The sequence below is a fragment of the Pituophis catenifer genome, unplaced genomic scaffold (assembly GCF_029215685.1).
Source record: "Pituophis catenifer annectens isolate HBS135680 unplaced genomic scaffold, rPitCat1.0.hap2 SCAF_4, whole genome shotgun sequence".
Taxonomy (NCBI): domain Eukaryota; kingdom Metazoa; phylum Chordata; class Lepidosauria; order Squamata; family Colubridae; genus Pituophis; species Pituophis catenifer.
The window spans coordinates 122,971,248-122,986,701 of NW_027256884.1; the positions used below are offsets into that span (position 1 = coordinate 122,971,248).

The 15,454-nt window shown below is 41.2% G+C and overlaps 1 protein-coding gene across 1 annotated transcript in view; it reads right to left on the reverse strand.

Annotated features, from left to right (window-relative positions):
* Nucleotides 1-15,454, reverse strand: part of TMEM135 (transmembrane protein 135) — a 178,667-nt gene that overhangs the window by 131,025 nt on the left and 32,188 nt on the right. The window contains exon 4 of the mRNA XM_070944028.1: nucleotides 10,192-10,225. Within this exon, the coding sequence (XP_070800129.1) occupies nucleotides 10,192-10,225 (34 nt within the window). The remainder of the gene's footprint in view (nucleotides 1-10,191; nucleotides 10,226-15,454) is intronic.

Genomic DNA, 15,454 nt, shown 5'->3' on the forward strand with positions numbered 1-15,454 from the left:
CTGGTTTTACAATAGCACACTGCATTCCTAGCAAGGGAATTGGCAGTTTTACCCTGGAGGCAGGAAATCCAACTTCTGTATGCCTCTTTGTTGAGAAGGAAAAATGAGGTAATATCATCAGTGAAGAGATGTGCTAGAACCAGTTTTATTCCAGTGAAGATTGGCAAAAAAAAAAGGAAACTCAAAGCAGGAAATCAGATAGAGATGCATCAGGTAGATTTTATTACAGATGGAAAGGTTGTCACTTCAATTTTTCTTATTTCAAGCTTTGTTGTTGTCAGTTGTGAAGTCGTGTCCGACCCATCACGACCCCATGGATAACTTTCCTCCAGGCCTTCCTGTCCTCTATCATCCTCTGGAGTCCATTTAAGCTCACACCGACTGCTTCAGTGACTCCATCCAGCCACCTCATTCTCTGCCGTCCCCTTCTTCTTTCGCCCTCAATCGTTCCCAGCATTAGGTTCTTCTCCAGTGAGTCCTTCCTTCTCATTAGGTGGCCATAGTATTTGAGTTTCATCTTCAGGATCTGGCCTTCTAAAGAGCAGTCAGTATTTCAAGCTGGGAGTTCCCAAACAGAAACTAGCTAAAGAGATATCTTTATTTACAAGTAATAAATTGTCAAGCATTCACATTTCAGTGACATCCGAGACAAAAGCTACCTTGTTCTCTCAAGGAAGGTCACTTCCCAACTGTCTTCTAGTGAGGTCCATCTGGCCAGAATCCTCTATAATTGGTAAAAATGTTAGTTTTCTTTTCTACTGTAGAATTTTGAAGATTTGTAGTTGGTTGTTGTTGTTTTAGGAGGGGGGAGTTACAAAACTAGAAGAGATAGCTTTGCTACATGTCTTGCAATTTTTATTTTATAGCTTTAATTGTTACTTGTTTGGGAAACTCATCATAGCCGACTATATCCATGATGCAATAGGAGAAACATCAAAATGAAACTACAAAACGTATCTAGTCCGCCTGAATCATTGCTCAAACACACTTGTAACATATTTGAAGTTGGTCAGAAAATCCTGAATTTTTTGCTTCTCAATGCACAATCTAGTATAGCACTGTAGGAAATTAGCATCCACCCCTCTCCTAGAAAAATGGAATATTCTACATAACAAAGATAGGATTAAACCTCTACCCATCTAGCAACAGATCTCACCACATGACACCTGGGAAGATTACATCAGCCAGCAAGGCTCCAACCAAGCCTGGGAGACACCCTACAAAGTTAGCTAAGACCCCCGCCCCCGGGAGTCTGACAACCAATCAGGATGCACAGGAACAGGAAACTCTAGGGTGGGGACCAGAGAGGGCATAAAACCAGGGCATTCTCAGCCTCTCGGCCGTTTTTTTTCTTCACCCAACATCTTGAAGCATGTGATCACCCTTTTCACCCAGGAGCTCCAAGGCATTAAACCATCTTTCCATCTTTGTCTCCGTGTTTCCAGTGTCTTTCTTCCCACTTGGAACTGAACCCAGAAGGACATTTCTTCCAACAGTGCTGAACAGACGTAAAATATCACATTAAATATCGCAGCTTGATACGGCACACGTTATATCTTTTATATATATATAAAAAAAGCCTTGTCATATATTTCTCTTTGCTTTTCCTTCCTTCTCCATCACATGCATGTTGTGCGTTCATTCACTGCAGGAAAAAATAATAATAATAAATGAACGCTCAAAAAAAGAACCTCGCTCAGAACGCAAGCATTTTTAGATTAAAAATCTGAAAAGCGTTCCAGAAAAGGGAAAAGCAAGGCTGCCCTGCGTAAGAACAAAGGAGAGAAAATCTTGAATAATTTCTCTGGCTCCTGTCAGAATTCCGGTGCTGAAGTGACAGATGAGGTTTCCTGGGGCTAACATGCCAATGCCAATTAGCCATGTCAATCCACAAGTACACCAGCTGCAGGGATCTAACATTATTAGTGTATGATTTTTAAAACTGAACGCATCAGCAATGTTAAGAGTTCACATAACTCCTAATTCTTAAAACTTGCCTCGGAAAGATTTACTATGGAGTGGCAGCAACGACCTTAGACTCTGGCCTTTGAGAAGGCAATAGGAGTGCTATTCATTTTCTGTAATTTGATTATACCATGCACTGTTAATCAAATTAGCTTATATTACAAGCTCCCTCCCCAAAAATCCGGATTATCAAGTAATTTTTTTGCTTAAGTTTCATAAATCTTTCTTATTTTAAGGGTATCGGTTCATGGCAGTATTGTCCTTGCTCTATTCCAAACTGCTTATTCCACAAAATATGAGATGTTTAATATATACATTGCTAACCAATGAGGGCATCAATTTTCAAAGAATAAAATGACTTTTCGGGAAGCACACTGAGCCTTTTCGAGCTAACGTAAAACATGTTTGCTCTGCGATTGCTTTAAACATATGCATTTCATTTTTAAAGAAAGTTTTCAGCATCGGTGAGCTCCTTACAAAGTTACCAAAATAGCTGAGAGTGAAATCAAAGAGAGCAAGGTGACTTATTGCTCACCTAAATTGTAGCTCAATGGAAGAAATTTTTTAAAAAAATAGTTAGTGAACTAAGATCAATTCCTTTTAGCCACAAATTACTATGTTAATTGTTTCTGACTTGTTTCTGACTTGAAATCACCAACCACTGTTCTAACAAATGGTGAAATCCAAATCTTTTTACTACCAGTTCTGTGGGCATGGCTTGATGGGCATGATGTGGCTTGGTGGGCGTGGCTTGGTGAGTGTGGCAGGGGAAGGATACTGCAAAATCTCCATTCCCACCCCACTTTGGGGCCAGCCAGAGGTGGTATTTGCCGGTTCTCCAAACTACTCAAAATTTCCGCTACTGGTTCTCCAGAACCTGTCAGAACCTGCTGGATTTCACCCCTGGTTCTAACTTCTTGATAGCTGCTAGAACTTCAGTAAATAAAAATTCATTCCTTACAATTTAGCAGATGTGATTGTACTGTCCATTTACTCTTTCTTACACAGTTTGATGTTTCGTTTGAGAAGTTTTTTGCAGAATTAATTTCACAGTGAATTAATTTGACTGAAATCCTCAATGTGGAGGTACTTGGAACACATTTATGATTATGATTAACTTTTCAGTTAAGGTTCTGGACTACCTTAGGACTTGTTAATCCATTTAACTTTATGGTTAAGGCTAGAAATATATTCCACGCGTAGGTTGATTAAATGGCGATGGGGGATGGAGGATGCAGCCTTAACACACTCCTTGACGCAATCTGTTTCACCATGTTGTTGGACTGACTTCCTGACCTGTATTTAAGTTATCCATGAAGACAATGAGATGTTTTGTGGGATTCCTGTTTTTCTGAGCACATTCCTTACCTTGACATAATTGATACAATCAAAGCTTTTCTATAAACAATGAACCTTACTGATTTACTTTTTGGAATCGTGGTCATTAAACGAGGAGATCACCTAGGACAGGGGTCTGCAACCTTAAACACACAAAGAACCATTTGGACCCGTTTCTCACAGAAAACACCGGGAGACACAAAATCTGGGTGGGCGTGGCCAACTCGACGCCACTCACTTCCACCAGTCACATGATACCCCCCTAGCCACGCCTACCCAGCTGGTCATTAGGGCAGAGAACCAGTTGTTAAAAACCACCGGGAACCAGAAAACTCTTTTGACATATCTCCCTCTCTCCTTCCCTCTCTGTATCTCTCTCTCTCCCCCTCTCTCTGTATCTCTCTGTCTCTGCCCTGGCCGCTTCTCCATCCCCCGACATTGCTCTTACCTTCTTAGGCCAAGTGAGGAGTGACTGGGAGGGGAGAGCGAGGGGAAGGGCCAGCCAGAGGTGGGATCACCCGACACGGAGCCACAGCAGAGGGCCCAAAGAGCCACACGTGGCTCCAGAGCCACAGGTTGCTGACACCTGACCTAGGAAATCGTGGTCATTAAACGAGAAGATCACCTCAAGTGAGATGGTCAAAACCATCAGCTTTAAACTGGCACATTAAATTGTACCCTGGAGTTTATGTGGAGCCAGTGCAGCACACACAGTTACATGGATGTATTGTGGCACATCCAAAATGCACGTGTCACTGTACTCTGAACTAGCTGATGGTTCCAAATTGTCTTCAAAGCAGTACACCAGAAAGCAGATTCAATAGAATTTGGACTCTTTTGTCTTCCTCCGGTGGCCTTCTAGTCATCTCTTGAGCCACTTCATTTCCTAACTCTCCTCCAAGAACCAAAGGACCCTCCAGGATCAACAGCCACACCAAGTCTGCCTAGATGTCATCTGATCCAAAGCTACCGTTGCCTGCACATTTCAAGCAGCAACTAAAACCATAGGGCATTTGAGCTTCAGGAATTATCCGAAGCTTCCTCAGAAGCCACACAGGGTCCATCAGCATCTGGGACAGACTGATCGCATAGGTCCCCTCCTCCCTGCTGTGGGGAACAGCCACAGAAAACTCCAAGGTTGACTTGCGGTAACCTGTCCCCAACAAGGGACTAGATGACAACATGCACCAACTCAAAAAACACGTCGCCATTGTCCTGGGGTACAAACTAGTTCTAACGTATGACCCAACCCCAACATTTGGCCTTGAATGTCGCTGCAGATGAGTATGCTGCTCCAGACTTTATTATTGTAAGAAAGATGATGACCACAACTTTACTCTGAAAGAATTGTCTCCCAAAATTTCCAAACCAGGCTAAACCCATTAATACCTAACAGGGGTACAGGTTTTTGTTTCAGACATTCTGTTAGCTTTATTCCCAGTTCATTGTTCTATAGAAGTTCAATATTATTCTATGCCAAGGATGTCAAACTCAAGGCCCAGGGGTCGGATCCAGCCCGCCAGGTACTTAGATCTGGACAGCTGGGTCACCCTGGAAACAATGAAGGACCAGCCCTTTGCCAGTGAAAACGGAGCTCGGGAGGTCCGTTTTCGCTGGCAGAGGGTTGCAGGAGGCCATCGCAGCCGAAAACGGAGCTTGGGAACCCGTTTTCTCTGGCAGAGCGCTTGGGCCATCGCAGGCACCCCTGACACGAGTGACATCAAGCTGGCTACGCCCATCCTGGCCATGCCCCCCCAGCACCCCGCCCCGACGTCAAACACAACCCTTATGCAGCCCTCAATGAAATCAAATTTGACATCCCTGTTCTATGGGTTTTATTAAATGTTTTGAAAGCTTCAAGCTAGGAACTAGAGCAAAGATTAATAAAGAATTTTTTCCCCCTTGGGATTAAATATTTGGGATCTTCTTTGATGTACTTCCTCCATATTTTTTTGCCAGCTTTTTACCTTCTGTGTCTTTTACTTTCAAGAGTGATCTTAGGCCCACTTTTCCTATCTTATCAGACAAAAATAACTGCTGTGATCACGTATCATTTTCTCCTCTAGCTGGAATCTGGGGTTCTCTTTGATCTCAATATATCTTTAGAAGGATCGTCTAATATATACAGATATGTTACCAATACATCCCTTTTCTGGCCATCTTAAAAATGTCTTGCCATCAACATGTGCCATCCAAAATAGATTTGGAAAGACTTGTGAACGTTTGTCCAGCATCCAGTACCAGCGACTATCATTTTCAGTTCCTCGGTATTACAGAAATGTTGATTCATTGATTGCAACTGGTTGAGATGCTAGTCTACATTCCTCCCTACGTTAGATCTAGTATTAGTTTACATATATCTTTTTGTACAGGCTCCTAGTGAGATCATTGGTTGTTTTATTAAAACCAAAGACCAAAAGACATCTACCTACCTCAAGAATGAGGAACCTCTGCTGGCTCAGGTAACTCTCAGTGGTCTCAACCACCAAAAAAATGAAGGAAAGATACTAAGAATCATCCAGCTTAGATCCACCCTGGAAACAGCGAAGGTCCAGCCCGCAGTGCCTCTGTCAACGAAAACTGGGGTGGCTCCGCTCGGGGGGGGAGGGTTGTGTTTACACTGACAGAGGGCTGCAGGAGGCTGTTGCAGCTGAAAATGGAGCTCGCAAAGACCACATGTGCCCCCAAGCTCCATTTTCACTGGCAGAGGGCTGCAAGAGGCTGTTGCAGCCGAAAATGGAGCTCGGGAGCCCATTTTTGCTGACAGAGCGCTCGGGCCACAGGTGCCCCCGATCCAAGTGACGTCAAGCTGGCCACAACTACCCTGGCCCCCCGATGTCAAACACAATCCTGATGCGGCCCTCAATGAAATCAAGTTTGACACCCCTGTTATAGATCATCATTCATTTGAGTAAAAGACTACATGTCTATATTTTATTGTATTTAAGCATGTGGAGACGGGGAAAACCTGGTTCAAGTAACTATGAAAGGTCATAAAGTGACTTTGGGACAGTCTTTGTCTCTCAGCACAACATACTCAGCACAACCAGTACCACTGGGTTGCTGTTGCCAAGAAAAAGTGAAAGAAAAAGAATTATGTATACATTCTTAGGCTTCTAGAGGAAACAAAAAATATATATTGAACAAATTAAAAAATAAACATCCTGCAGTGCTTATATTAAACTTAGATTTTACTTTAAGTCTGTTATGTTATAATGGGCAGATATATTCCATTAGAATAATAAAGGGAAAAAATCCTCCCATTTTAGAACTAAACCTCAACTTATTTTAACATCACTTTTTATTCAGTATTACATGGAAAAGCAGATATGTAATCTATGAGAAACACATCAACATCCAAAATCAGAATTGAGGCAATATTTTCGTTGGCTAATTCAATGTTTAGAAAATAGTATTGTTTCTAAGGATTTTTCACCAGTCAAGATTTGATGGAGTAGGAGGGGACAGAAAAAAATGATGAAGGGTTTTTTTGTGGTCTTTGGACATGTTTATTATTATTTTTTATTTAGTGGACATGTTTACTGAAAGTTTGGTTTAGCGGTTAAGGCACTAGGCTAGAAACTAGGAGACCGTGAGTTCTAGTCTCACCTTAGGCAAGAGAGCCACTTGGGTAAGTTTGGACCAGACACACTCTGTCAGCCCTACTTATCTTATAGGGTAGTTGTTAGGGGGAAAATAGGAGGAAGAAGAAGTATCAGGTATATTCAATCACTTGAGTTTATAAACATAATAAATAAATACCCCCTTTCCCCAAAAATAAGACCCAACCGGAAAATAAGTCCTACCACGATTTTTCAGGATGCTCGTAATATAGGCGCTACCCCCAAAATAAGCCTGAGTTAAGATTGTCAGTGAAATGGGTGCATTTAGTACCGTATTTCCCCAAAAATAAGATCTAACCAGAAAATAAGCCCTAATGCATCTTTTGGAGCATAAATTAATATAAGATTATTTTCAGGGAAACGGTACATAAATAAAAGTTGATTCATCTTCTGATATGCAATAGTGTTGTTAACATGTCACATTAACAGCCCTCCCACACTGCCAGGTTAGAATAAATAAATAACAGTTGATCCTCCATTTCTGCACATACACAGTCTAGTTGCTAAACAATCAAAAGTTTCCTTCATCCTTGGAAGAAAGAGTCATCCAGGGAATTGAAAAACAAATAAAGAACAACTGGAACAGCCTTCTTTAAGTTCTCAGGATTTTTACCCTAAAAATTTCCCAGCCAATGTAGCAACAATTGAAAATTCTGGAAATTAGCTCAAATCCTAAAGATGGTTCAGGTTGGGGAAGACTAATATAGATTCAGTCTTTAGACTAATAACGCCAGAGGTAATATTAAATTGTTATATTAATACAAAACAATGTTTAAAAAAACCAGTCAGTTACCTAAGTTGCCTAACAACTTTATCAATTATCTAGTCATCAGTAGGTACATGAATCTATTTTATCTAAAGAAGGATGCTATGAAATCCAAAACATATTACAGGTGATCCTCATTTAACAATTGCTTGTTCAGCAATCATTCACATTTACAAAAGAACTGAGTAAGTGGTAGCTATGATGGATCCTCAAAAGTTTGGGTCTTCCCAGCGCCCCCCTGGTCATGTGATTGTGATTTGGCACTCAGCAACCATTAAAGATTTCCAGCCACTGCAGTGTCTCGCAGTCACATGACTCTGATTTGCAACATTCCCTGCCAGCTTCCCACAAACAAAGTCAATGGGGAAGCCAGCGGGAAGTCAGAAATCGTGATCGCTTGAAGAGCCTCCCTTAATGAGCCGCACAGTCTTTGCTTAACAATGGTAACTGGGGACCGCTGGAATTGCTGTTGCTAAGTGGCACGTACATGTAACATCATGCTTTATCAACTTAGCATCAGAAATTCCAGTCCTGTCATTATACGAGGACTACTTGTTTCATAAAAGTTTAGTTGCTTAATAAATATATTACTTTAATGGATTTATGAATTTAGATATTTTATTCAACTAACAGAGGCATTTAAATATATATATTTGAGATTATTAGCACAACAATAATAAGCAATACTTTCAATATTTTCTCAGTTAAGTTAGCCTTATTTGAAAAACTCTCAACCTCAACAGCTGAGGTTGAAAGATTCCTTTGCACACACGTATGCAAGGAGACCCCCCTGCACAAGCTCGCTCCAAGCTGTGATGAATGAAAGGTGGCTAGTTTGATCCTGGTTTGTTTTAACTTCATGCCTCTTGGAGGTTGGGGAGGGGATATTGAGGGAGATGTGGGGGGAGGGGGCTTCCCTAATGCTTCTTGGGAAATTAGGGGAGGGTCTTTCCAGGAGAGGGTCTTCTGTGGGGGAAAAAATCAGCTTGGATGGGCTCCAAGATTGGGGGAACAACCCGAATCTGGGGGTACAAATATCGCTGATGCTCATTCCCCTCTTGCCTCAGTACCTTGTGTATAATAATTAAAATAAAGACATCTTTGGAATTTTAAAAAAACCCTCTAAAAGAAACTTTGTTGTTAAAGTCATATCCTTAAGGCTTTTTGCTTAACGACTGTAAATTATCCATGAACAGTTTGTACACACATATTTAACATGATTCATGGGTGCAGGGTGTGGGACAATTATTTTTAACTTTACACCACTTTGTAAAATTATTGTTCCTGTTATTTTTTAATAACACTCTAATCACACAATGCCCTCACAGAATCCAAAGATTATCTTCCTGTCACATCTAAACCAAACGTCTTGTTTTTCATTCAAGGGCTTCCAGCTTCTTACCCACCCCCTTGCCGTCCTGTGTGAATGCAGATTTCTCACACAATCTGTATATTTTCTAAGAATTCTGTAGCACAGCCCTGTGGTTATTCTATTCCTACTGGTATTAAATCTAAGTAAGGATATCCTAAACAACCCTACTATGCACTTCATTCTAACTTCTTTTCCCTGTTTTCCACCTTGCTGAACACCTAAAATAACTTTACTTTAAGAATGGAATGGAATGGAATGGAATGGAATGGAATGGAATGGAATAGAATAGAATAGAATAGAATAGAATAGAATAGAATAGAATAGAATAGAATAGAATAGAATAGAATTCTTTATTGACCAAGTATGATTGGATACACATGGAATTTGTCTCCAGTACATACAAGCAACAAGTGAAAACTCATCATCATCATCATAAAATACAATCATCATGAATCATAAGATTATGCTCAATGGTAGTTCTGCTGTTTTTTATTATTGACTTTTAATGCAAGTCACATTATATACTTTTTCTCCAAGCAAAATTTATTATCAACAACTTTAATGGTAATTAAATAACCTACTGCTCCCAGAAATCCAATTTGCATTAGATCAGGTGGGCTGGCTGGAAGGCATCGGTTGAAGAAGACTAAGACTAAGACAACATGATAATTACTTTTCAGCCCAGAAACCTTATTTATAAGAGCCTTGATAGTACAGTGGTTTAATGCACCCTGTTATTAACACAGCTGCCTGCAATTTCTGCTGGTTCGAATCTCTCCAAGGCTCAAGGTTGACTCAGCCTTCCATCCTTTCTAAGGTAGGTGAAATGAGGACCCAGTGTGTGGGGGCAATAAGCTGACTTTGTATAAAATATACAACAGAATGAAGGCTATTGCTTAACGCATTGTAAGCCGCCCTGAGTCTCCGGAGAAGGGCGGCATATAAATCAAATTTTTTTTTAAAAAAAATGTCTTTTCAGCTCCAAAAGAAATATGGATTTTGACCTCTAGGTATCAGTTAAGCCAACGAAAGGGCCTACATCTCATGGGATGAAAAGAGGAGTAAGTCTATATATTTATACATAGCTTTCATGCTTATGTATACTGCATGATAATAGCATTACTTACCAAATTGGCCATGTAAATTGTAAGCAACCCCCTCCTATAAACCAAAACAAAAAAAAGACAGAGTAATTATTAGGGCATTCAAAACTCATAGTATTATCATATCAAACACAATGCATTCATAAATTCCATCATATTTAAAAGAAAATTCTGTTAGTCGTCAATGCAATGGAAAGGCCATCCTGTTCCTTCATGTTCTGCTCCAGCTACGGACCCCAAAGAACACAGCACACACAACGTCCGTTCAAACCTTAGTTTACTAAATAAACCAGTTTTTTTTTTTTACAACAACAGCTGTTAATTAACTGCATTAACAGCTGTCAAGAATTCAAAGAATAATACTGAAAGCTTACTGTTGTTGGCAGAATGCCCAGAAGCAATTTGCAGGAAGCTGATAAGATAAGCAAGACAAGACATAACGGTATGTGAATGAAGTTGTTCCCTGCAAATTGCTTCAGTCGGCGTTCCTCCTTAAATAGGCTAAGGGAGGGGCCAATTAGCCCCAAGCCTTACTCTCGAGGAGACCTCTTCCTGAGGAGCCACTCCTGCCTTTTGGCAGCTCTGCGAACCCGTGCATCGAAAAGAGGCTCCTCCTCTTCATCCTCTTCACTTAAGGGAGCTTCTGGAGGTTCTGAAGGCCCTGGCTGAATCCCTGCCTCTGGCACCACATCTTCTCCAGCCTCCTCATTGTCCGACTCGAGTGCCAGCTGCACAGGCTGCTGGCGCAGCACCACACCAGCCTCCTCGCTGTCTGAATCAGCTACTAGCTGCACAGACCGCTGATGGGCCACAACACTTCAGTGGTATTACTATATACCACGGATGTCAAACACGCCGCATCACATTGATGCCACGTGACATGTTGCGGTGGTTCTTTTGCCTTCGCAGAGTTGGGGTGGGTGTGGCCTACGTATGACACATCCTGCCTGTGGGCCGCCAATTTGACACCTCTGCTATATACAATAAACCTGCTGGTTGATGTGATCAAACTTGCTGTTGTTATTGTTAATTCTTTCTTAAAGAATGCTCGGTAAACACCTAATCCTAATCTAAGACTAAAAATTTGTGATGGAATGTAGTCTGGAGTCACAGGAGGGAAGGGCACTTCCCCAGTGGCCAAAGAGACAGAGAGTTGGAATGTCTGGTGGGCAGAAGAGGGCAAGGACGGATCCTCCCTAGCGATTCACAGAGTGTAGCTATAATTATGCAAATAATTATTTTAGTCTGGCAAGATTCTGTCTGTAGGTGAATAACAGTAAAAAAAACTTCTTGCCTCCTTCTTGCCTCAGATTAACAATTAACAGAGTTGGAAGGGACCCTATAGTTTAGTTTAGTTTAGTTTAGTTTATTTGATTTGTATACCGCCCTACTCCCGAAGGACTCAGGGCGGTGAACAGCCAAACAATAAAATACATAGATACAAAAAATTTAAAAACCAGATAAAATCAAATTAAATCATTTTGGCCCAGATAGATTAAAACACCCCAATAATTTAAAAACAGATTAAAATTTACATATTAAAAAGAGGGAAAAGATTAGGCCAAGCCCGCCTGGTGGAATAAAAAGGTCTTCACAGCGCGGGGGAAGGTGCGCAGATCCGGGATCCTCCGTATCTCCTCCGTATCTCCTAGGTCATCTAGTACAACCCCCCACTCAAGCAGGAGACCATTTCTGACAAATGGCAGTCCAATCTTTTCTTGAAATTCTCTGGTGATGAAACTCCCACAACTTCCGAAGGCAACTTCTGTTCCATGGGTTGATTGTTCTCACTGTCAGAAAGTTCCTCCTCATTTCTAGATTGAATCTCTTCTTGGTCAGTTTCCATCCATTATTCCTTGTCTGGCCTTCAGGTGTTTTGGAGAATAGCTTGACCCCTTCCTCTCTGTGACAGCCCCTCAAATACTGGAACACTGCTATCATGTCTCCCCTGGTCCTTCTCTTCACTAGACTAGCCATGCCCACTTCTTGCCTCCACCAGTGGGTGCGCCATCACTAGAGGTTTTCAAGAAGAGATAGGGCAACCATTTGTCTGTTTTCACATACAGAATGCCCTTAGTTTAATCTGGATAGGGCTAGAAAAATTTCTTTTGGAAATCTGAAAAGCTGCTGCCAAATTGTGTAGAAAAAACAGACATGTATAGAACCAGTAATCATCATTTAATGTAAGGCAGCTTCTTTTGTTCCTAGCTCACAATTTTTATCTTGATACAGTTGCAAAGTTGTCCAATTTATTAAAGTGTATTACCAAATATATATATATATATATTTAATTTATATATTATATATATTGAGTAAAATATCATTTAATCTTGATCAAGCTTAAATGGTTAGCTGTTCTAAACAAATATATATATAAGGGACGCGGTGGCTCAGTGGCTAAGACACTGAGCTTCTCGATTGAAAAGTTAGCAGTTCAGCGGTTCGAATCCCTAGTGCCACGTAACGGTGTGAGCTCCCGTTACTTGCCCCAGCTTCTGCCAACCTAGCAGTTCGAAAGCAGGTAAAAAAATGCAAGTAGAAAAATAAGGACCACCTTTGGTGGGAAGGTAATAGCGTTCCGTGCGCCTTTGGCGCTTAGTCATGCCGGCCACATGACCATGGAGACGCTTTCAGACAGCGCTGGCTCTTCAGCTTTGAAACGGAGATGAGCACCGCCCCCTAGAGTCGGGACCAACTAGCACATATGTGCGAGGGGAACCTTTATCTTTTATTACCAAATATATCCAATACGTTCTTAAAACAGATGCGCTCCCACAAAACATGACTCATGTATTGTAGAATACAATAATAGCAGTATCACTTAGACTTATTGCTTTAGGGCCCTCTCTAAACAGTTTACAAAGTTAGCATATTGCCCCCAACAATCTGGGTCCTCATTTTATCGACCTCGGAAGGATGGAAGACCGAGTCAACCTTGAGTCGGTGAAAATCAAACTGCTGGCAATCGGTAGAATTTGCTTGCAATACTGCATTGTAACCACTGTGCCACCACGGCTCCTTTACAGTAATGCAATACTGTAAACCTTTACAGTTGATCAAAGAAAAGGGGTAAATATATTGTGCCAGCAAATAAGGTAAAGGCAAAGGTTTCCCTGCCCAAATTGTGTCCAACTAGGGCAAGGTGCTCATCTCCACTTCTTGTCCGAGGGAGCCAGCTTTGTCGAAGACATTTCCGTGGTTATGTGGCCAGCATGGAATCCTGTTACCTTCCCACTGGTGGTACCTATTTATCTACTTGCATTTGCATGCTTTCGAACTGCTAGATGGGCAGGAGCTGGGGCAAGGAACGGGAGTTTACCCTGTTGTGCGGCGCTTGGGTCTTGAACCCAGGCTGTCGGCTTTCCAGCTGACAAGTTCAGCGTCTTTAACCGCTGAGCCATCACGCTCCCACCAAGAAGTAAGCACCTACAAATCCTGTACTACAGTTTTACTCCTTTTGATTCTATGAATGTCCATGTCACTGTGTATTGTACTTCTGCAGAAAGCCGTTCCATGTTTTTCTGCTAAAGAAAAACACTGTTCAAAATGCACCTATTACAAGGACAAATCTTTGTATACATTGGCTCCAACAGGAGGCAGCTTATATGGCTATTTTTTTTTAACATGAACTTTAATTGCATAAAACTGTTTGCAGCAGGGCTCCTTCAGAAGATAGAATCTAATCTATAAACACAGCTGTTTAAAAAGTTAAATATAGAAGTTAACCTGTGCAACTAAATCAAACGCAAAAAAAATTATGGCGACCTCAAACCCATAATCAAATCAAGAAATCGGCCGATTTATCCTCTGGACAGCTGCCTAAGTGATTGGCCCACAATTCCATATCTGGAACTACGATGGGGTTGGTGGGAAGTCTGAAATAACAAAGCGTTACAGTTGATGTTTAGATTATGCTTAATCACTCACACCCAACTATTTCCTTCTTTCAACTGAAGTCTGACAGAGAGACCCCGGTGCAAAAGTTCACATAAAACCAACAAGAACAGCTAAGCTTCAAAATAAGAGGACTAAAAATGCAGACAGGGATAGAGAAATTTCAGTCTAAACAGAACCCTTGTAGTAAGGCTGTAGTGAAAGAACTTGTAGTGAAAACAAATACATGTATCACAAGATATGGTTTACAGATTCCCCATCAGTAAATCCAAGAAACAATTTCAAACAGCTAGAGCAACTTTGCCCAATGTTGGCTCCACATTTATAAGTAGAATACCACAAAAGACTTATTTAAGGTAGTTATTCGTCTTAGCAATGAAGCAAAATAAGGACTCCCTGAAATACTCCCTGAAAAGGGTTGTAGAGTTTATCAAAACATGAAGTAAGGACAAAAATGCGCTGAAGTATTGCATTTGAAAATGTTAGGAACAACTCGACAATGCTGCATTGTTACATATACATATAATTACATCTATTACAGCCCTATTAGCATTGTATATAAATTTTCATTTACAGATGAACTTGACCTACCTGACATTGTTAGTGTGCCCATTATTTTGCGCAAACCAAACTTTGCTGTGAATAACATTTACAGAACATTTAAAGGATTACTGCCTAATTGATAGATGTATATCTCGTGAATGAGGCCACTGTACGAGGGCAAATTATGCATTGTAAAATATCGTTTGGAGGTGGGAGATACTTCCAATGTAATCCACCAGATCCCCTGCATGGATTGCCCCTGTGACTATGTAGGAGAAACAGCGACGAAGCTAACCACCAAGAACACAACCGAGTGGTCAGACGAGGAGACCCAAAGTCATTGGTAGCCTCACACTGCAATGAACAGGGACACACATTTAATTTTGCAGCTACTAAGATTGTCGGCCGAGCAGGTACAAAGATAGCCAGGGAAATGATTGAAGCCTGGGAAATGGGCTCCTGGTCAAACAACAGGAGTGCTGAATTACCACCAGCCTATCAAATACTTAGGAGCCGAGGGCTTGGCAGCCTAAGGAAACGACAGCCAATCAACAGCCATCACCACACCAATCAGCCAATAGGAAGGCAGCCCATAAACACGACTCACAGAACAGCCCCAAAGCATGTATTTCGGTAGAGAAAAGTTCCCTGAAGATGGGCTCCAGCATGAGTCCAAAAGCTTGGAAGAGTAAATCCCTTGTCCCAGTGACCGACCCAAATTCGATCTCGTATCAGTTGTATATCTGTCTCTCATGATCTCCTCTGTTAACTGCAATACATTTGCTATCTAGCAAGTGTGTGATTTTATAGCTACGGTGCATATTATTATTTATAATTTATCTTGCCCTTA